The 22,517-nt window shown below is 38.1% G+C and overlaps 1 protein-coding gene across 2 annotated transcripts in view; it reads left to right on the top strand.

Annotated features, from left to right (window-relative positions):
• RGS7BP (regulator of G protein signaling 7 binding protein) overlaps window positions 1-22,517 on the top strand; it is a 135,825-nt gene that overhangs the window by 60,500 nt on the left and 52,808 nt on the right. For both annotated transcript variants that reach the window (XM_010816741.4, NM_001076930.1), the window contains exon 3: window positions 8,918-9,048. In XM_010816741.4, coding sequence (XP_010815043.1) covers window positions 8,918-9,048 — 131 coding nt within the window. The remainder of the gene's footprint in view (window positions 1-8,917; window positions 9,049-22,517) is intronic.

Here is a 22,517-nt window from a genome sequence, read left to right as displayed (position 1 = left end):
CACACACACATATACACCAACATATACACCCTTGTGCCCTCTCTGCCCTCTGACTATTCATTGATTATGTTAACTCACAGAGCCACCGTGAGAAGTGTCCTTCACGAAGAGAAGGAGTAAGTGTACAAAGGCTGGCCTCTGAAACCATCACTGAATTTGGCACAGCATTGGGATATATCCTTGTTAAGCAGAATCTATCTGAGGGGAAACCATTGCAGGTATTTTGAGATCAGTATCCTAGGGTAAGCCAGTTAATCCCTTTCCTCCTTAATTATTTGCTCTGAAAAATAAACTGAAGATTATTATCCCTTTCCCTCATGCCATTTGGCTTCCTGAGTCTTTCCTTACCATTTGAATTAATAGCCAACAACAAAGTTGACTCTGAGAACGACTCTGATATATTTGCTGCAACAGCAGTTCTGGTTTCCATCTCTGCTACCTGACAAACTCCAAGTGTATCTGTCATCACCAAAGTCTGTGATATGCTGAGGGGTTGTCAGTGGGGTCACACCTTTCTTTCTCAGCCTATTGGCATGTTTATTTAACCAAAGTGTCCTTCAGTTCCATGTTTGGGAGCTGTAAACAAAGAAAGAATGCTGTTGAATGGCAGAGAAGTTTTAATACCAAAGACTATACACAAGCATAAGGCTAAGTAGACAAATTTGATGTGTTCAGTTGGATTGCAGCCAACTTCCAACAGTCCTTCACAGTTTTTACTTATTTTCCCACCATGATCTCATTTGATCCTTGCACCAACTTTAAGATACTTCAATCATAAGTAGCTACGCTTCCCTGGTGGCTCAGATGGTAAAGAATCCGCCTGCAATGCAGGAGATCTGGGTTCAATCCCTGGCTTGGGAAGATCCCCTGGAGGAGGGCATGGCAACCCACTCCAGCATTCTTACCTGGAGAATTCCATGGACAGAGGAGTCTGGCAGGCTACAGTCCATGGGGCCACAAAGAGTCAGACACCGCTGAACAGCTAAGCACAAGCACACATGCCTATTTCACAGCTAAGAAGACTGAGTATTGAAGAACTTAAAGTGATTTTCCTATGATCACAATTCTAAATAATGAAGTCTAAATTTAGAATTGTTTTCTGACTCCAGAATCCATTTTCCTTTTATTATGTCTTGCTGCCTTCATCTATTGATAAATATATAAACCACTGCATTAGAGACAGACTTTTAAAATAACAAATTTTGCTGGTTTTTAAGAAGCTATTAGCAGCTGCGCAGAACACCAAAGTCTGGCGAAAGAGCAGACAGATGCAGAGTCAAGTCATTTCATAACCACAGTCCCCAGTGTGCTAACTCCTGAACTTGACCTTACTAGTTGTAAAGCTTCCCAGTTGTTTTGTTCTGTTTATGCCAGGTAACTATTAGGGGAACCGTAAATCCTTGGACATCAAGTAAATGCCCATCATCCAGATTCTACCATTAAGTTGTACTTGTTTACCATATGTCTGTCTGTATATTCATTCCTCCATCCATAATCTATATTTTTTCTGAAGTTGCAAACATCAGAAAACTTTACACCTAAATGTTTCAGCATGCTTACTATTAAGTGGGGTTCAATATTTGCCTATGGTCCTATTTTTTTTATTTCATTTATTAATTAAGCATCAATTGAAAGGGTTGAAAAAGATAAAAGAGTGGAAGTACATGCTTCCCTTGTGGCTCAGCTGGTAAAGAATGTGCCTGCAATGCGGGAGACCTGGGTTCAATCCCTGGGTTGAGAAGATCCCCTGGAGAAGGAAAGACTGCCCACTCCAGGATTCTGGCCTGGAGACTTCCATGGACTGTATAGTCCATGGGGTCTCAAAGAGTTGGACACGACTGAGCGACTTTCACTTTCACTTCACTTTCACCATATGTAAAGGAGTGCTTATAACTTAAAGTCATCTTAATAACAACTTTCGTGTCAAACATGCTTTAAAACATCTTTACACATAATTAAGGAAAAAATGTTTTTTAATATACTGAAAAAATTAAGGAATAAATGTTTTTTAATATACTGAAAAAGTTAAGGAATAAATGTTTTTAATATACTGAAAATCTGACTAAGATTTCCTCATTCTTTACACTCAAGTCATACTTTCCAGGTTCATGTTACAAAAGCTTCAGGACAAATTTAAACTCATCTATACTCTCTTTTATGAAATATCATTGCCTATACTTCTTTTTTAAAAGTTTAAAATTTGCATATGATCAAATAAATGCCCAAATCTCAAGTGTACCATTCAATAAGTTTTGTCAAATGTGTTGTTGTTGTTGTTCAGTCGCTAAGTCGTGCCTAACTCTTTGCGACCCCATAAACTGCAGCAGCCAGGCTCCTCTGTCCATCACTATCTCCCTGAGTTTGCTCAAACTCATGTCCTTTGAGTTAGTGATGCTATCCAACCATCTCATCCTCTGTCGTCCCCTTCTCCTCTTGCCCTCAATCTATCCCAGCCTCAGGGTCTTTTCTAATGAGTCAGCTCTTCACATCAGATGGCCAAAGTATTGGAGCTTCAGCTTCAGCAACAGTCCTTCCAATGAATATTCAGGACTGATTTCCTTTAGGATGGACTGTTTGATCTTGCAGTACAAGGGACTCTCAAGAATCTTCTTCAGCACCACAGTTTGAAAGGATCAGTTCTTCAGCACTCAGCCTTCTTTATGGTCCAACTCTCACATCCATACATGACTACTGAAAGAAGTATAGCTTTGACTGCTGCTGCTAAGTCACTTCAGTTGTGTCCGACTCTGTGCAACCCCATAGACGGCAGCCCACCAGGCTCCCTCATCCCTGGGATTCTCCAGCAAAAACACTGGAGTGGGCTGCCATTTCCTTCTCCAATGCATGAAAGTGAAAAGTGAAAGTGAAGTTGCTCAGTGGTGTCCGACCCTCAGCGACCCCATGGACTGTAGCCTTCCAGGCTCCTCTGTTCATGGGATTTTCCAGGCAAGAGGGACCTTTGTCAGCAAAGTGATGTCTCTGCCTTTTAAAACACTTTCTAGATTTGACATATTTCTTCTTCCAAGGAGCCAGCATCTTTTAATTTCATGGCTGCAGTCACTGTCCACGTTGATATTGGAGCCCAAGAAAATGAAATCTGACACTGTTTCCACATTTTCCCCATCTTTTGCCATGAAGTATAGGACCAGATGCCATGATCTTAGTTTTTTGAATGTTGAGTTTTAAGCCAGCTTTTTCACTCTCCCACTTTCATCAAGAGGCTCTTTGGTTCCTCTTCACTTGCTGCAATTAAAGTGATATCATCTGCAAATTTGAGGTTGTTGGTATTTCTTCTGGCAGTCTTGATTCCAGCTTGTGATTGATTCATCTAGCCCAGCATTTCTCATGATGTATTCTGCATAGAAGTTAAATAAGCAGAGTGACAATATATAGCCTTGATGTACTCCTTTCCCAGTTTTGTACCAGTCCATTTTTCCATCTCAGGTTCTAACTGTTGCTTCTTGTCCTGCATACAGGTTTCTCAGGAGGCAGGAAAAGTGCTGGTATTCCCATCTCTTTAAGAATATTCAACAGTTTGTTGTGATCCACAAAGTCAAAGGCTTTAGCATAATCAATGAATTGAAGTAGATGTGTTTTTGGAATTCCCTTGCTTTTTCTGTGATCCAGCCTATGTTGGCAATTTGACCTCTGGTTCCTCTGCCAAATGTATATACCCATGTAACTCAAACTTTCATCTATATATGAAATATTACACTCACTCTAGAAAGTTCCCTCTCTTATGCCCATTCCCAGTCAATACTCTCCCCACCATAGTTCTAACACCTGTTACTATGGATTAGTTTTATCTGTTCTAGAACTTCATATAAATGGAGTCATGCAGTATTTACTCTTTTGTATAAGGATTTTCTCACTCAAAATTGTGTTTGGCGTAATTGAAAAGCACACATGTACCCCGATGTTCACTGCAACACTATTTACAATAGCTAGGACATGGAAGCAACCTAGATGTCCATCAACAAATGAATGGATAAAGAAGCTGTGGTACATATATACTATGGAATATTACTTAGCCATAAAAAGGAACGCATTTGAGTCAGTTCTAATGTGGTAGATGAATCTGGAGCCTATTATATAGACTGAAGTAAGATGGAAAGAGAACAGCGAATATCATATATTAATGCATATATATATATATGGAACTAGGCAGATAGTACTGATGAACCTATTTGCAAGGTAGCAGTGAAGACGCAGGCATAGAAAACAAACCTGCACACAGTTAGAGAAGGAGAGGGTGGAACAAAGTGAGAGAGAAGCACAGAAACATATATATTCCCATATGTAAAATAGATATCCAGTGGGAATTTTCTGTATGACACAGGAATCTCAAACCCGTGTTCTGTGGTGACCTAGAGGGGTGGGATATGGTAGAAGGTGGAAAGGAGATTCAAAATGGAGGGGATGTATGTATACCTATGGCTGATTTATGTTGACATATGGCAAAAGGCAACAAAATATTGTAAAGCAGTTATCCTCCAATTAAAAACAAAATTTTTAAAGTGAAAAAACAAATAATGTGTTTGAGATTCATCTGTGTTGTTTTGTGTATCAGGAATTTACTCCTCTTAATTATCAAGTATTAGTCTACTGTAGGAATATTCTAGTTTTTTTTTTTTTTTTTAACTGAAGTATAGTTGATGTATGAGAGTCTAGTTTCTTTATCCACTTTCCTCTTGACAGACACCCAGGCTATTTCTAGTATTTAGTTATCTTAAATAAAACTACTCTTTTTTTTTTTACAGGGTTTTTTTTTGTGTGTGTGTGTGTGGAATATATTTTTTTTTAATTTTATTTTATTTTTAAACTTTACATAATTGTATTAGTTTTATAGGTTTTCATTTCTCTTGGGTAAATACCCAGAAGTGGAATTATCAGGTCATAGGAAGGTATATGTTTAGTATACATATTTATTACAGAACTCTTTTCAAAATTTTAACTCCTACTAATAATGTACAAGATTTGGTTTTGTCAGTCTTATTAATTTTAACCATTCAAACAGGTATTCATCGTATTACTTTTGAGTTATAAAACAAGAATATCCATAATAGAGAGCATTTCCATGATCACCGGGTGACTCAGGCAATGTCTATATTCTTGTCCGCCTATTACTACACCAGTTCACTTCTCTTAAGTCCTCGTATTAAGACACTAAATCCTGATTCTCAAGCTGATTGAAGTTTCATAAATTGGTGGTTATTTTTAAAGTTTTTTAAATTCAACTTGAGCTCTAAATCACTGAATATCATTTAAGTTCATTTTAGAGTGGTTTTCTATTAATACTTAGGCTTTCAAATTAATCAAAACAAGGTTAGTTCTTGATTTATGATCAGTAGAAAAATAATCACACCTTATAAAATTTCTTTCACAATTAACTGTGCATCAGATTGACTCTCATAGACTTAAACTTGAATAACATGAGTAGTTTTAGACTAAGCATCAATCACATGTGGTAAAGTTACCTGTAAGTTATGTCAGTTCCTAGAGGAAGTATGTAGGTCTAATTTTGTTTCATGTAAAATTCTCTATGGGCCTTCTAGTTTATTCCTAGTGAGTTTCAAGCCTTTACATTGCTGTCTTCTTGACTTTTCTTCCATTTTCAACTTCTAACTCTTGCTCACTTGTTACAAAAATAACCTAAATACTCTTAATGTTTCCCAAAAATGAATTTCAGTGCACTGATCATATTAGACATATTATTATAACCCGTTTGACAATTTTTCTTTTAACAAACTTTAGTAATCAATAGCAGCAACACAGCTTAGAGCTCTAAAGTAGGAGAAATAGGGCTTCCCTGGTGGCTCAGTGGTAAAGAATCCACTTGCCAATGCAGAAGACACTGGTTTGATCTCCAGTCCAGGAAGATCCCACATGCTGTGGAGCAACTAAGCCCATGTGCCACAACTGTTGAGCCTGTGCTCCAGAGCCCGGGAGCTGCAGCTACTGAGCCCATGTGCCACAACCACTGAGGCCCGAGTACCCTACAGCCCACGCTCTGCAACAAGAAAAGCCACCATGATGAGAAGTCTATGTACCGCAACTAGAGAAAAGCCCCCAAAGCAATGAAGACCCAGGATATCCAAAAATAAATAAACAAAGTAGGAGAAATAAACTGTACAAGACCTGAGGCTAATGTCTAGTCAAAGCATTGGGAAATACTAACATAAAAGGTAAATTGTCCACTGCCCTTTGACTATTTTTTTTCTTTATACTTCAGTTATCAAGATGTTAAAGGATGATCTATGAGCATATGTAAGAATTTTTAAGTAGGAAATTTATAATGCAACTTTAGTATCAATTAATTTTTGTTAGCCTGACTATATTTCTGGTAGCATCCATTCAGTTTCCTCCCATAACATTTCAGTTCAGTTCAGTGCAGTCGCTCAGTTGTGTCCCACTCTTTGTGACCCCATGAATCGCAGCACGCCAGGCCTCCCTGTCCATCACCAACTCCCGGAGTTTACTGAGACTCACATCCATCGAGTCAGTGATGCCATCCAGCCATCTCATCCTCTGTCATCCCCTTCTCCTCCTGCCCCCAATCCCTCCCAGCATCAGAGTCTTTTCCAATGAGTCAACTCTTCACATGAGGTGACCTAAGTACAGCCTCAGCATCATTCCCATAACATTTAGGAAGGGCAAAATGGTTCCATAGTTTCGAGACTCACCATTGGTTACAGAGACCATTAAAGAGACCATTACAGAGACCATTGCATCCAAGGAAATGATATGAATTAGGCATTTTAATCTCTATTCTGATGTCTTTTTTTTTTTCAGAACCACTTGATACATTGTCTCTCACCATCTAGCTGTAAAATAATAAAACTTATTGGCTCTTAAGATATGCTAATACAGTAATCATTTGTTTAAATTACATAAAACATCATCTATATATGAAATCTGCATATTTTTGGAATGAAGCCACAAAGCACATATTTTGTACTTTTGAAAATAATATTCTAAAAAAAAAAAGAAAATAATATTCTGTGGCTTGGAATAATACTGTACTGTTAATTTCCCCAATCATCAAATGTATACTACATACCACATACTCATTGCAGTTTTTTTTTTTTTTTTAATCTGCATACAAGCCACCAGGGCCAACGTTATGCATAGGTGAAAACAAATAGCTATAATTGAAATGATGAAGCAGAACAGAAAAGACCTACCTGCCATAGAATATTTTTGCTCTAGCTTCTCTTTGGGAATAAGACATTATCTTCAAATTTTTCTATCAAAATTAGTGTATTAGCAGGTAATATACCAGGATCACTTTCTATTATATGAACCATTGATGCCCATTATTCCTTCAGAGTCCAGCAGGGCCATGAGGGGAGGAGAGGGGACACAGACATTTGGAAAGGCTGGAGTTAATATGAAATAATGAGGTGGTGGGTGGGTGGGTGGGTGGGTGTGTGTGTGTGTGTGTGTCGGCATGGGGGAAAGCTCCAGGAAGCAGAAGGACAGCTTGAGGGTAGAAAGCACCTGTGGGAAGAAGCTCTGCAAGAATCTCTGGGACTTTTGCCAGAGATGCACTTGCTCCCAATGTTGGCCTAGGGCTGGACCCATGAGACACAAACGAGAAAGTAATGTAAGCTCATATTTTTCAGATAATGCCAAATTCTGCATGTAAGCTTTTATGAAGTCCTTTGTTCTGACACAGGAAAGACATAGAATAATTTTGCAGGCATCATTCATACTCAGGCAAAGGATTTTGCATTTTTCTGTGTTACATAAGCCATATAGTTAGATAAATGCTGGCTCATCTACTAAATAAATATTGAAAATGAAAACTTACTATTACGGTAAATTGCTGTGTAAATACAAATTCTATTTAGTGTGATTCCAGAACTTATATAAAAATGAAGTCACCTTTTTTTTCCCTGATAATTGCCCCTGCTATTTTGTAACTGACCACTTTACAAAGGAATCAAATCCAAATGCTGCATTGCTTAGTCAGATTTCATTGCATTTTAAATGAATGGAGATAGAAGTAAAGATACCCTAGGGTATTTGACAGAGTTCACTTTTAGGCTTCTTCCATTTATAATCTAGCTCTAAACTGTATCCCTTTTATTTAGCTTGCTTTATTCAATACACGCTATTTTAGTAACATATAAAATAGTGTCCTATCCACAACTAGTTTCTGTCCTCTCAAAAAATAAAAGTGATCACTTCATGTTTTATCATATTCACATTTGTATATTTTACCATAGTTAATAGAGAAAGGCTCAAGGCTTCAAATAAATTTGAGAGCATAAATTTAGTATTTATTTAGAATTAGATCATGAAGCAAAATTATCAGAATTTTATTACATTTCATTTTTCATAAATTTTTCATTTTTTTCAATAAAAACACTTAGCCTTTCATAAATTAACCATAGCAAACAATAAAGGGATGTCCTTTAGACTGAGACAAAGACCTTGATAAAAATAATTTCTATCTTGGCTCTCTAACCATATTATCCTAGGGCCTTAATATTAAAGAGCTATCTTCTAACTGGTAATTGAATACCTCTTTGTTAGTTTCTCCAAAAATAAGAGTTTTAAATCTAGTCTTACAGATTAGGATAGTCTTATGGTTTAAATATATTTTGGAAATTTGTTCCAATATTTAAATTGAAAATGTCTGATATTTTCAATTACTTAAAACATTTATGATTTTAAGCTCCTAGCAGAAATCTGCTGCTGAAGGGGAAAAATATTAAGAGCTGTTAGTCAGAAAGACACTTATATAAGAACTGTGACATTGGTTATTGGTTTGAAAGCAAAAAGTCCTATATTTTAGATTCAAGGCTTTAGAAATCTTTAGTGAGCATTTTCCCCTCTCAGAACTGAGACAAATGGCTGATGAGTGAAATCTTGAGAATGTTCACAGCTTTTCTCCTTCATTCTGTTGCAGCCCAGAAGATGGTGAGATCCATCCAGAAATCTGTCGGCTCTACATTCAGCTGCAATGCTGCTTAGAAATGTACACAACAGAAATGCTAAAATCTATATGCCTGCTGGGGTCTCTTCAATTTCATCGAAAAGGTATCTACATTTAATATATTGCCATAAACAGTGAAAATTTTAAACCAAAACTTATATTTTGCAAAGGCCAATATGTACCATATGTTTGAAAAGTGAAAAGTGAAAGTGAAGTTGCTCAGTCGTGTCCTACTCTCTGCGACCCCATGGAATGTAGCCTACCACTCTCCTCTGTCCATGGGATTTTCCAGGCAAGAATACTGGAGTGGGTTGCCATTTCCTTCTCCAGGGGATCTTCCTGACCCAGTGATCAAACCTGGGTCTTCTGCATTGTAGGCAGACACTGCCTACACACAGTTAGAATATGTTCAGGAAATATTTGAAATAAATAAAAGAAGCCTGTACCAGTACTGTCAAAATGCATAACAAGCCTGATTATCTTGAACAGAAATTGTGGTAGAAGCAGTTCTCAGAATTATTATTTTACCACTCGTGAACATGATTTTTGCTAGAATCAGTGTGGGCAGCAAAACTATATAATGATCTTACTAGGGTAGTAAATGCTATCCAAAATTGCTGCTATGCCCCTAAATGTATTTGATTGCAAGATGACAAATCACAAATTGTGCCCCAAAGATTTAAAAATAGGGGGAACTCAATAAACAATAGGGAGGCATATTAGTGACTGAAAATCTCGTCCTCTGGTTTAAACTTATAAAGAGACTATATTGGCCTAAAGGACTGAAACCTGCAGAGATGGAAGTGGCTTCAGCATGGTTTGATCAGATTTCTGAATTCCATTCTGAGCGATGCTCTGCCTTCTCCTGGGTGTTGCTGTTAACCCTCAAGCTGCTTTCCCCCACGTTTAGAAACTGATTCCAACAGTTTCAGTCATCACATATGCATAGAGAGAATTTCTCCCACTACAGATTAGCTCCCTTCCCTTCCCATCCCATCCCTCTGGGTTGTTCCAGTGTACTGGCTTTGAGTGTCCTGCTTCATACATCGAACTTGGACTGGTCATCTATTTCATATATGGTAATATACAAGTTTCAATGCTAGTCTCTAAAATCATCCCACCCTTGCCTTCTCCCATAGCGTCCAAAAGTCTGTTCTTTATATCTGTGTCTCTTTTGCTGTCTTGCACATAGGGTCATTACCATCTTTCTAAATTCCATATATATGTGTTAATATACTGTATTGGTGTTTTTATTTCTGACTTACTTCACTCTGTACAATAGGCTCCAGTTTCATCTACCTCATTAGAACTGATTCAAATGTGTTCTTTTTAATAGCTGAGTAATATTCCATTGTGTATATGTACCACAATTTTCTTATCTGTTTGCCTCTGGACATCTAGGTTGCTTCCATGTCCTAACTATTGTAAACAGTGCTGTGATGAACACTGGGGTCCACATGACTCTTTCAACTCTGGTTTCCTCGGTGTGTATGCCCTGCAGTGGGATTGCTGGGTCGTATGGCCGTTCTATTTCCAGTTTTTAAAGGGATCTCCACACTGTTCTCGGAGAAGGAAATGGCAACCTACTCCAGTATTCTTGCCTGGAGAATCCCATAGACAGAGATGTCTGGTGGGCTACAGTCCGTGGGGTCACAAAGAGTCAGACACAACTGAGCAACTAACACACCCACACACACTGTTCTCCATAGTGGCTATACTAGATTGCATTCCCACCAACAGTGTAAGAGGGTTCCCTTTTCTCCACACCCTCTCCAGCATGTATTGTTTATAGACTTTTTGATAGCAGCCATTCTGACCATTGTGAAATGGTACGTCATTGTGGTTTTGATTTGCATTTCTCTGATAATGAGTGGTGTTTAGCATCTTTTCATGTGTTTGTTAGCCATCTGTATGTCTTTGGAGAAATATCTGTTTAGTTCTTTGGCCCATTTTTTGATTGGGTCGTTTGTTTTTCTGGTATTGAGCTGCATGAGCTGCTTGTATATTTTTGAGATTAATTCTTTGTCAGTTGCTTCGTTTGCTATTATTTTCTCCCATTCTGAAGGCTGTCTTTTCACCTTGCTTATAGTTTCCTTTGTTGTACAAAAGCTTTTAGGTTTAATTAGGTCCCATTTGCTTATTGTTGCTTTTATTTCCATTACTGAGAGGTGGGTCATAGAGGATCTCACTGTGATTTATGTCGGAGAGTGCTCTGCCTATGTTTTCCTCTAGGAGTTTTATAGTTTCTGGTCTTATTTAGATCTTTAATCCATTTTGAGTTTATTTTTCTGTATGGTATTAGAAAGCGTTCTAGTTTCATTCTTTACAGGTGGTTGACCACTTTTCCCAGCACCACTTGTTAAAGAGATTGTCTTTTCTCCATTGTATATTTTATTCTTTTCGTTGAATGGGATTCTTTCCTTAATTTCTCTGTTTTCTCATTGTTAATGTATAGGAATGCAAGGGATTTCTCTCTGTTAATTTTATATCCTAATACTTTACTATATTCATTGATTAGCTCTAGTAATTTTCTGGTGGTGTCTTTAGGGTTTTCTATGTAGCGAATCATGTCATCTGCAAACAGTGAGAGTCTTACTTCTTCTTTTCCAATCTGGATTCCTTTTCTTTCTTTTTCTTCTGTGATTGCTGTGGCTAAAACTTCCAAAAGTATGTTGAATAGTAGTGGTGAGAGTGGACACCCTTGTTCCTGATATGTAGGGGATATGCTTTCGATTTTTTCCCATTGAGGATAATGTTTGCTATACGTTTATCACATATGGCTTTTATCATGTTGAGGTATGTTCCTTCTATGCCTGCTTTCTGGAGAGTTTTTATCATTAATGGGTGTTGAATTTTGTCAAAGGCTTTTTATGTATCTATTGAGATAATCATATGGTTTTTATCTTCCAATTTGTTATTGTGGTGTATTATATTGATTGATTTGCAGATATTAAAAATTTTCCTTGCATCCCTGGGATAAAGCCCATTTGACCATGATATATGATCTTTTTAATATGTTGTTGGATTCTGTTTGCTAGAATTTTTTAAAGGATTTTTACATCCATGTTCATCAGTGATATTGCCCTATAGTTTTCTTTATTTGTGGCATCTTTGTCTGGTTTTGGTATTAGGGTGATGGTGGCCTCATAGAATGAATTTAGGAGTTTACCTTCCTCTACAATTTTCTGGAAGAGTTTGAGTAGGATAGGTGTTAGCTCTTCTCTAAATTTTTGGTAGAATTCACCTATGAAGCCATCTGGTCCTGGGCTTTTGTTTGTTGGAAGATTTTTTTATTAAAATTTCAATTTCCGTGCTTGTAATGGGTCTGTTAAGATTTTCTATTTCTTCCTGGTTCAGATTTGGAAGGTTATATTTTTCTAAGAATTCATCCATTTCTTCCAAGTTGTCCATTTTATTGGCATATATTTGCTGGTAGTAGTCTCTTACGATCCTTTGTATTTCTATTTGTCTGTTGTGATTTCTCCATTTTCATTCCTAATTTTGTTGATTTGATTCTTCTCCCTTTTTTTCTTGATGAGTCTGGCTAATGGTTTGTCTATTTTATTTATCTTCTCAAAGAACCAGATTTTAGTTTTGTTTATTTTTGTTATAGTCTTTTTGTTTATTTTTCACTTATTTCTGCTCTGATTTTTATTGTTTCTTTCATTCTACTAACTTTGGGGTTCTTTATTTCTTCTTTTTCTGATTCTTTATGTGTAAAGTTAGGTTATTTGATTTTTCTCTTGTTTCTTGAGGTAAGCTTACATTGCTATGAACCCTCCTCTTAGCACTGCTTTTACTGAATCCCACAGGTTTTGGGTTGTCATATTTTCATTTGCTTCTATGCATATTTTTATTTCCTTTTTTATTTCTTCCATGATAATAAAAAACACATAGATTCTTAACTGATCATTTCATCTGACCTGCACTGCCTCCTGTCTTCACTGTCAGTCTCTGATTGGTGCTCTTCTCTGCTTCTTCCTTTAAAAATATAAGCCTCTGCTCCCTGCTCTAACATCTTACCATCTAAGTAAAACTCTTAAAAGAGCATCTTTCATTTCTCCTCTTTGTAGGATTAAGTCTCCATTTGGATTTCTATTTTATTCTCCTAAAGTACTACTTAGAATGTAAATCCTTAGAAAATGTGCTACAAAATTATCCAGGATAAACATGGAGATGCACAGATCCTGCCCAGGACCCACTGAATCAGAATCTGGGGGCACTCCAGGTGATTCTGAAACACAGTGAAGATGGATAACCATTTAGCTACCCTTTAAAACAAAAGGAAATAAGCTCATTGTATGTATAAAAATGGAAACTTCAAAACTCTTACCCGGCTATTCTTACTCATCTAAGTACATACATGTTGTATGCTTTCTTCTTTTTCAACACTAGAAAGAAATTTGTCCACCAAGATTTAAGATGCCAGAAAATACACTCTTTATCCAAATAGTGATAGCTCTAGTGTGGCCTTGGGCTAGGAAGGGTCTAGGCGATCTCACAAAGCCCCTTCCTGAAATAAAATACATTTGACCCTTCCGGATTCAAACAATGGCAGACCATGCACTATTCTTACAATCTGTGGCTGTTTGGATCCATGGCTGTGGAACCACGGATACAGATGACTGACTCTGGGACTTGAGCATCCATGGATTTTGGTGTCCAGGGTATGTCCTGAAACCAACCACCCCACCTCCCCACACATACAGATACTGAGGGATGAGTGTAGTCCTCAGAATCTTAGGGGAATGGTGATTGCCATTCTAGTCTATAACATTCAATCTCTTTATGCTTAGAATCTCTTTCTGGTATGTTTCTTTTAATGCTATAGTAAAAATTTGCATTTTGGTAACTATCAGGTTAGCTAATTTCTTCTTCCTGCTAATTTCTTATTACAGGTTGGCCACTTCTCTTATTTATTCTATTTCATCAAGGCGGGAAAAAAGAGAATTGCAATTGAGTCATTATTCTGGCTCTATATGAGAGTTTCTGGTCAATTTTTTGTTGTGATTAGATTCTGAAGCCAAATTATTTTGCAGTTATCTGTACTTTTAATTTATTTTTATTTCTAATTACCTCCCTGACTGCTACCAGAAGTCCAGAAAGGATTGTATATCACATTTAGTTTTACTATTGTATTGAGTGGTCATGTGTTTACTCTTTGGAGGAAAAGGGCACACAAGGTTACTGCAGGGGCGAGGAGTACAGTTTGTTTCTGGGAAAAACCAAGCCTCAAATCATTTTAAAGCTTCTGCAGGGAGCTTGAATTTAATAATGAAGATTGTCCTTCTCTCTCAATTAAGCAAATTATAAGTATCCTTCATTAACAATATATTCAGTGGCTCTTCATGCTTTCTGCATACCCCATGTTTCTAAATTTTTGCTGTCTCATAAGTCTGATTGGTACAATCTACTTGGGAATCTTTTATACTTATAAGATCAGGCTGTTGCCAAAAATGAAGACAAACAGTACTGAGATGATTGTCCTATTTCATGGCCAACAAAATTAAAGTAAATTACAGAAATATGAGGTAAAAACACACATTTAATAAAGGCTATTAGATTATGCTATACACGTGTGGTTCTGAAAAACTGTTATGAGAATATGACAGATAGGAATAATTTTAGGCCTCATATTCTAACAGTTTTAAGTTGTAGATTGCACTATCATTTGACAAAGTCTAATTTCTATGTTTATAGCGAAAAATAATTGCTCTCACTTCTTCACAGTTAATTAGGTAGGAAATCTTTTCCCACAACTGAATCCATGTATCACATTGACCATTAATGCCTGTTTCCTGACACCAGATAAAATGAGACCTCAGGATTCATTCACTCCAGTGGCAGAAAGCGAAGCCAGGTTTCTAAGAGAATTCAACAATTCTGCTGTTTTTTCCACAGCTTTCCTCTCTCCCATTCTACTCCCAGTTAGTCAGTTTTTACAACATTCCCATTCTGGAAGAAGCAGAGATGAGAGAACACTCCAGTGCAAGCTCCCTTTACATGTGAACTTGCTCTTTCCGTTTTTATGCTCATTTCTCCTCACTCTGTCAAGCACTTTCTCTGACTCTGCTCCAACCCTCTGCCATCACTTACAGTCAGATTTCCCCAGGTCCTTTGAGGTATACCACCCTCCCTTCCTCCTCTTAAGATCTAAGATAAGATGGATTCTTCCCCTGTATTGTGCCACTAGGATATACACAGATAGAAAAAATGCAGAGGAAATGTAATCACAAAAAGGAAGAGAGAGATGCTGAAAGTTAAAAATTCTTAATTCAAAATCTAGTGGGAGTTGAGAGATCAAGATGCTCTAATAAGAAATTAATGAACAGCCATCCATCCAGCAAAAACAGGATAAGCTCAAGACAAAGAATAACATATGAGCAATAAAGACTCCTGGGTATTCCATCTCCTATTAAGGAATGTAAAGAAAATGACCCACACCAATAAAAGAAACAAGCAACATAAAGACAGAAATAGAATAGAGCTGCAAGCCTTACTTTCCAATGTAATGAGGCAATTGATACTGAAATAGAACATTAGGTTAGAAGAAATAAAGCGGGATAAATCTTAAAATAGATTATGATTCAAATTATGGGTGGACACATGCATTTGTCCTTTGAACAAATATTTATTGAGCACCTATCATATGCAAGGTACTGGGAGCCTGAAATTATCAGGACTACACAGATGGATCTGTGTTCTTGTTGAGTATATAGTCTCGTGCAGAGAAATAGAAGGGGAAGAAAGTTCTAAAAACCCCAAACACTAATAATTACAATGTCAATAATTAAAATAGAATAGGTAACGTAATAGAAAGTGACCATGACTAGGTGACCATTTTAGAAGGGGTGATCAAAACTCTGAGGAGACAGAACTTAATCTGAGATTTAATGACAAGAAGGACACAACTTCATAACCATTTGTATCTAATGCAAAGGACCCAAGACCAGAACAAGTTTGTACTATTTGAAGAACATAAATATAAACAACTTCTGGGATCTAAGGGCAGTCTAACACCATCTATTATTCTGTCTCCTTGTCTTAAATACCAAACAGGGCGCAGGACACCATGTTCATCACCTTTAGTCAAAGTAGATGTCAGCTAAGGACTAGGAAGATAACAGTGATCACAGCTTCCACTTGTTGTGTACCTTCTGCTTGCCAGGTGCTTTATCCATGCCATCTTATTTCATACTCAAATATTGTTTTTCCCATTTTACAGATGGAGAAGCTGAGGCGCAAAGAGGTAACTTGTCCAGGGTCACCTAACACATTCATCCCCTCCACAAAGTTTGTGATTGTTCTACCCCACCAAATCATTGCCCACTAAGCTACCTTGGAGAAAGACAAGAGAACATATCAAATGGAGAAACGAAAAATACTAGACTAGCACTATGAGCCGGAGAAGGCAATGGCACCCCACTCCAGTACTCTTGCCTGGAAAATCCCATGGACGGAGGAGCCTGGTAGGCTGCAGTCCATGGGGTCGCTAAGAGTTGGACATGACTGAGCAACTTCACTTTCACTTTTCACTTTCATGCATTGGAGAAGGCAATGGCAACCCACTCCAGTGTTCTTGCCTGGAGAATCCCAGGGATGGGGGAGCCTGGTGGGCTGCCATCTATGGGGTCACACAGAGTCGGACACAACTGAAGTGACTTAGCATAGCATAGCATAGCATAGCACTATGAGCTGAATTTGTTCTCAGATCTGACTTAATGATTGGTGTGCATATTTCAAGACACCATGTTTAATGAACTGCTAAAATTCATTGTGCATTTTATTTCTTACCAAAAGAAGTTCAGAGAGTTACTTCTAAGATGGGAGGGAAAGTGAACTCCATCAATCACTTAATGATTTACAAAATATTTTGATTTGGGTAAAGAAGTTTAATTCTGCCTAGGAAATGCTTGTATTTAGAAAAATCAAATGAAGCTTTCATGTGATACAAAGGAAGCATGATTTTAGCTATGATACTCATTCTGGGAAAGTTGAAGTTAATTAACTACACAGTTGATACCTCCTGTACATTATTCTGCTCTACCTTAGGGGCTGGAAATGGAGCAATGAAAGCCTCACAGGGACCTCCCTCAAATGTGTTTCTATTGTCTCCAGTGTCCTGTTATTCTGCTTCCTCCATGCAGCTAGGAGAACCACCAAGATGACTATGACTCTGGGGGCACTACTACTCTAGTGTCAGAAGGAGTACAGAGGACATAGGGAAGTGGGAGGGGCTGGGAAGAGGGAGGTAGCTCTGTCTCTTCTCTAAATTGGAAAATGTTCATTTCCCAGTGTATGGGCAGGAAAAGAGCTCTGTTTATGGTATAAGTATTATTTTTCCACTATATGTTTTATGGCACTATGAATATCTCAGCACGATGTAGAAGAGCCTTTGAAACTATTTTTCAATACAGGTAAACAACTAACTGAATTAATATAACTTATTTTTTTTTAATTACATGCTTTTTGGAAATGCAAGGATAAAAGCCAATTACTTAACAGCCTACATTTCCCCACTCCTTTTCACAGTGCATGGAGTTACAAAGCTTCTACCATTTATGAAAATGCATGAGAACAAGCGTAACCATGTGGATAAGCTTCCACACATCTCCTGTAAGCTGTGTTCATTTAGTTGCTCACAGTCAGTACAAAAACCATCCCAGGAGCCTTTCCTAGATACAGTATCATAGCAGATAATGTGTCTGGAGCACAGAGGACATGAGAAATTTGCCCCTGCCATCAAGGAAATGGTAGTGCGGTGATACAATATTTGCTCAGAGAAGATTAGTTTGTTTTGTTTTGATTCCTAGGGAAATTCACACAAATGAATAAAGTTGACTACGGTGGACATCAGAAGCCAAACTCAGGGCCTCCAAGGGGACGCTATGGCAGTGCTTTCTACCGTCACTCTAGGCTGAAGACAGAGTGGCAGCAAGAAGGAGGGGAGGGGAGGGAAGAGAGGAAAATAGTAAGAGAAGAAAGAGAATGGGAGAAGTGAGATCAGGAGTAGGAAAGAGGTCTCCAGAGTGGAGGGTGATAAAGGGGCCACCACTCTACATAAAAGACCCCAGCCCAGTCTTCTGGGGCTAGTACAGTCCTAGGACTTTGGAGGTGGAAGGAGCTCTGTGGGACTTTTGAGGCTGCCCCACAGTCAGATGTGTTTTTATTCCTCCTCAACAACTGACCATTTCTCACGAATATAAGAATACCCAACTGGTATGTGCTTCATGGGTGGTTTCCTTTAACTTTTTCTCAAACATGCCTGTTATAGTATCCATAAACAGGCTAAAAATACATGGAAATCCCAAAGGAGCTGAAGGCCAAAAGCTTTGCACAGCCCTGAGGAAAGTGGCCAACTTTTTGATGTCTCGGTTCTCGACAGGGTAAAGCCAGCTTAGTGTGATTTTAAGGTACTCTAAAGGCTGTCCTTCTCCCCTCCCTCCATCTCCTCCCTGAGAAAATACTTGTTCACTGAGGCCTGAAATTGATTTTTCAGGGGACAGAGTTTTTCATTTCATAATTAAAAAAAATGATTTTAAATGCATAGTCACTCTTGGGCAAAGTAAAACTTTGACTTGAAGTTAGCATCTGGAAGCAGCCTGACCCTTTTCCTGTGAGCAGCGCAGACACCATCTGAGGTGCTCCTTCCAAGGATCCCTGGTCAAAGGGGGGAAGCTGGGGATGCAGAACTCAGATCTGCCACTGTCCAGATGTGTGGGGCACTCCCCTGCTGACTTTCTGATGGGACTCAAAAGAACATCTAGCCTCTCCAACCTCATCTCTAACCAGCCACCCCACCCCACCTGCCCCCCAAACCCTGCTGGCCACACTCAAGGAATCTTGAACTACTTTGAGGAACCTGAATTCGGAAGTTCTTTCCAGTTGCTCCCTCTGCCTGTAACATACTGTCCACCCTACCCTATCCCACAACCACCCTTTCACATAGTCTACCCCTACGCTTTCTTTGAGTTGGAACTTAGATGGGACTTGCCTGCAGAGAGCGTTCCCTGGCTCTCCATGGCTGCACCTCTGCCCACCCAGTGTGTTTCCCAGGCACATGTTCAATTGAGGGGTAGACATCTGATCTGTTGTCTGTTGTCCTCTCTAGAATTGATCATCTTGAGTGTGTTCACCATTACTTTCATTTAATAATTATTGAATAAGCAAAAGGAATGTGCTTTCATTCTGTTGTTGAAAGAGAGGGAGTGTACCAGGAGAAAAAGAAGCTTGTCCAGAGATGTTGGACTGAATTAGTACCAGCAAAAGACACAATGAACAGAATAAATCCATATTAGTTCTTGAATTTGTCAGGGTAGGGTACCAACTATATGAAACAACACCAAATCTCAACGGATTAGAACAAAAGAGTTCACTATTTACCCATGTCAGAGTCCAGCCCCAGAGCTGGGGTGGGCTGGGCCCTTTTGTTCTTTCCATTCCCCACATCCATCCAATGGTCAGGGGAGAAAAGAAAGCATAAGGGTTTCTACGGGAGGATTCTTAGACACTCATCTGGAAGAAGCATACATCATTCTTACTCAGAATTCATTTGCCAAAACCCTGTCACACAGGGAAAAAAAAAAAAAGGAGGAAGAGGAAAAAAAATAGAGGTCGGCAAACACAAAACAGTCTCCTATGGCCCTGAAAAACAAGGAAGGATGATTTCAAGAAACCAGAAATTGAGGAATTTCTCAAAGCTCAAAAGCAATGGAGATTGGATTGGTGGATATAAATGAAGAAAGGAAGCCAGAGCCGATAAGAAACTCAAGGAGAAACATAAGAAATTCATGCAGGAGAAAAATACCACAAAAATAAAATTGATTCCAGAGATACTTTAGCCTAAGAGTCAACAAATGCAGATCACAGAAAGGATTTCTGGAAACGCTGTCAGGGAAATGAATGTTCGAAATTGAATTCAGGAAGAGCTGGACTACCCCACGCTGAGTAACTGAGATAGACATTGCTTGCCCCAGAAGGACACCTGCTGTGAGTGTCGGGTCTGGGCGGCAAAGCAGAACAGAGGGTGAAATAACTGGGATCCTCCATGAGGGCAGCTGCGGGAACAGGAAGGGGAGCACAAGACCGCAGCGTTTTTTCTCAGGCTAAATTGTTCCACCTATCTCTTTGGAGTAGACCTTGTAAACAAGAAACTCCAAGCAAACACAGGACCCAAGAAATAAGATGTGTATCCAGGTCAGCTTATCAGTGGAGATGAGAAGCACCCAGAAGACAAGCTGTAGACATGTCTTGTCCAGCCAAACACCTGCTCCTTTTCCAGTCACCAGAAGAAAGATGCTCATCAGAATGACAGGCAAACAGAAAAACCCACACCCTGAAAGGGATGTACCAAATGGCAATATGCAAACAGCTAATGCTCGGTGAACAGATTTTAAGTAGAAACAGGTGAAGAATTTAAAATATAAATGTAATTAATAGTCTCAGAGAGATTCGTGTTAGGTCTGTCACACCTCAGAAACAGCAGTAAGAAGTCTATCAGTCTTGTTGGAAATGAAAGTGTTATCTATCAAATAAAATTTCAGTAGATGGTTTAATTAGTGTTGGGAGACAGTTTTTCAGTCGCTAGCATGTCTGCATATCTTGCAAAGTGAGATACTGACTGCCTTTGTTTTACACTATCTTTTCAAGGATGTTTATTTAGTAAATGTCTTGAAAAAGAGAGACTGTGTCTCCCTCCAGAGCAAGGGATGCTTACAATTCAGTATAATGAAAATATTTCCCTCTGAAGCAAAGGGCAGACATGCCTTCTTACCGAAGGCATGTCTCTTCTATAAAGTCTTCTTATAGAAGACTTTGGATCCTTAATTTCAGGGCTCTTATCTCCTGTGTGTGTGGAGGTATGAGACACCCTTCTGGTGTCTCAAGAAATTAACACAAATGCTGCTACTCTATTCCTGTTTTGTGTACAAAGTTGTCTTTGTCTCTAACCTAGGAGTCTTGTGTCTCTTTCCAGTACCCATGAGATTGTGGCAGATTAACACACATAGAGGAAATTCAGACCCTTCACAGTTCTTAACAATTTATATTATAATGGAAATACTGAGAGCTTAAAATAGGGACTCGTGGTTAAGACTCTGGGCTTCCAATGCATGGAGTATTGGTTTGGTCCCTGGTCAGGAAACGAAATCCCACATGCTTTGCAGTACAGCCAAAACAAACAGAAACCCATAAAATCGCGACCTGAAAGGTCAAGTCAAGTTACTCTCCCAGAACTCAGTCCCCACAGTGAATATAGAATATAGGGGATAAATACGATCCAGAGACTAACATGAAATAGGAATTCTGATAGAACTGAGAAAATATAAATAATCAACAAATAGAAAAGCTTTCCCCAAACCTAATGAAAGAAATATTTAAATTGAGAAGGCTATAACATCTCAATAAATCACTCCACATATTACTTAGTAATTACAAAGGGAAAAGGATTCCTCCACGTATAAATCCTGGAAGAAATCACCTTAACCACGCTATCGGTACTTAACTAACCTCATTAATAATGGAACAAACACTTGTGTGCTTTCTAATGCGATGCACTAAAAAGGACACAGTATTGCTTCTATAATATTCTCACTTAAAATGAGAATTATTCTCACTTTACTCTGAATCTAGACTTATGGAAATAATCAGACAATTCTATATTTAAAGACATTCTTTAAAACAACTGGCCTGGACTCTCTGTTCAAAAATATCAACATCATGAAGGATGAAAAAAGACCAGGAGTCTGTTCTAGATTAAAAGAGAATAAAGAAACATGACAGATAAATGTGGTGCATAATCCTTAATTGAATCCTTCAATGTAAAAAGAAAGCTATAAATGACATTACTGGAAAAACTGGATATTGTGGAATATTTGGAAAACTGGAAAATTTAGATATATATATTAAATAATAAAGTGAAAGTGTTAGTTGCTCATTGTATCTGACTCTTTGCGACCCCATGGGCTGTAGCCTGCCAGGCTCCTCTGTCCATGGAATTTTCCAGGCAAGAATGGTAGAATGGGTTGCCATTTCCTTCTCCAGGGAATCTTCCTGACCCAGGGATCCAACTGGGATCTCCTGCATTGCAAGCAGATTCTTGACCATTTAAGCCACCAGGGAAGCCCATCTATTAAATAATAGTATTGCATCAAATTGAATTGAATCATGGATTTAATTAAAGTTAAATAAAGTTTTTCATGTGATAATGGTTTTAAGATTCTATAGGAAAATGTTCTTTAGGAGATATATGTTGAAGTATTTGGGATGAAATATCATTAATGTCTGTAACTTTTACATGGCCCGTCAAAAATTATAAACATTGTACATATACATAAATTATATACATAATCTTATATGTGAAATCTATATATATGCATATATATATATATACACACACAGACAGAGAGGGAGAGAGACAAAAGAAAAATATGGCTAAACCAACAACACTGTAAAGCAATTTTCCTCCAATTAAAAAATAAGTTAAAAAAAGAAAAATAGGCCTAAATATTAACAATTGGTGAAACTAGAATATTTGGATGTTCATTGAATTATTCTGGAAGTTTGCTATAGGCTT

The sequence above is a fragment of the Bos taurus genome, chromosome 20, assembly GCF_002263795.3.
Source record: "Bos taurus isolate L1 Dominette 01449 registration number 42190680 breed Hereford chromosome 20, ARS-UCD2.0, whole genome shotgun sequence".
In the NCBI taxonomy this organism is placed as follows: Eukaryota; Metazoa; Chordata; class Mammalia; order Artiodactyla; family Bovidae; genus Bos; species Bos taurus.
Note: the sequence above shows the minus strand (reverse complement) of the source record. Positions and strands in the feature narration are given on the sequence as shown.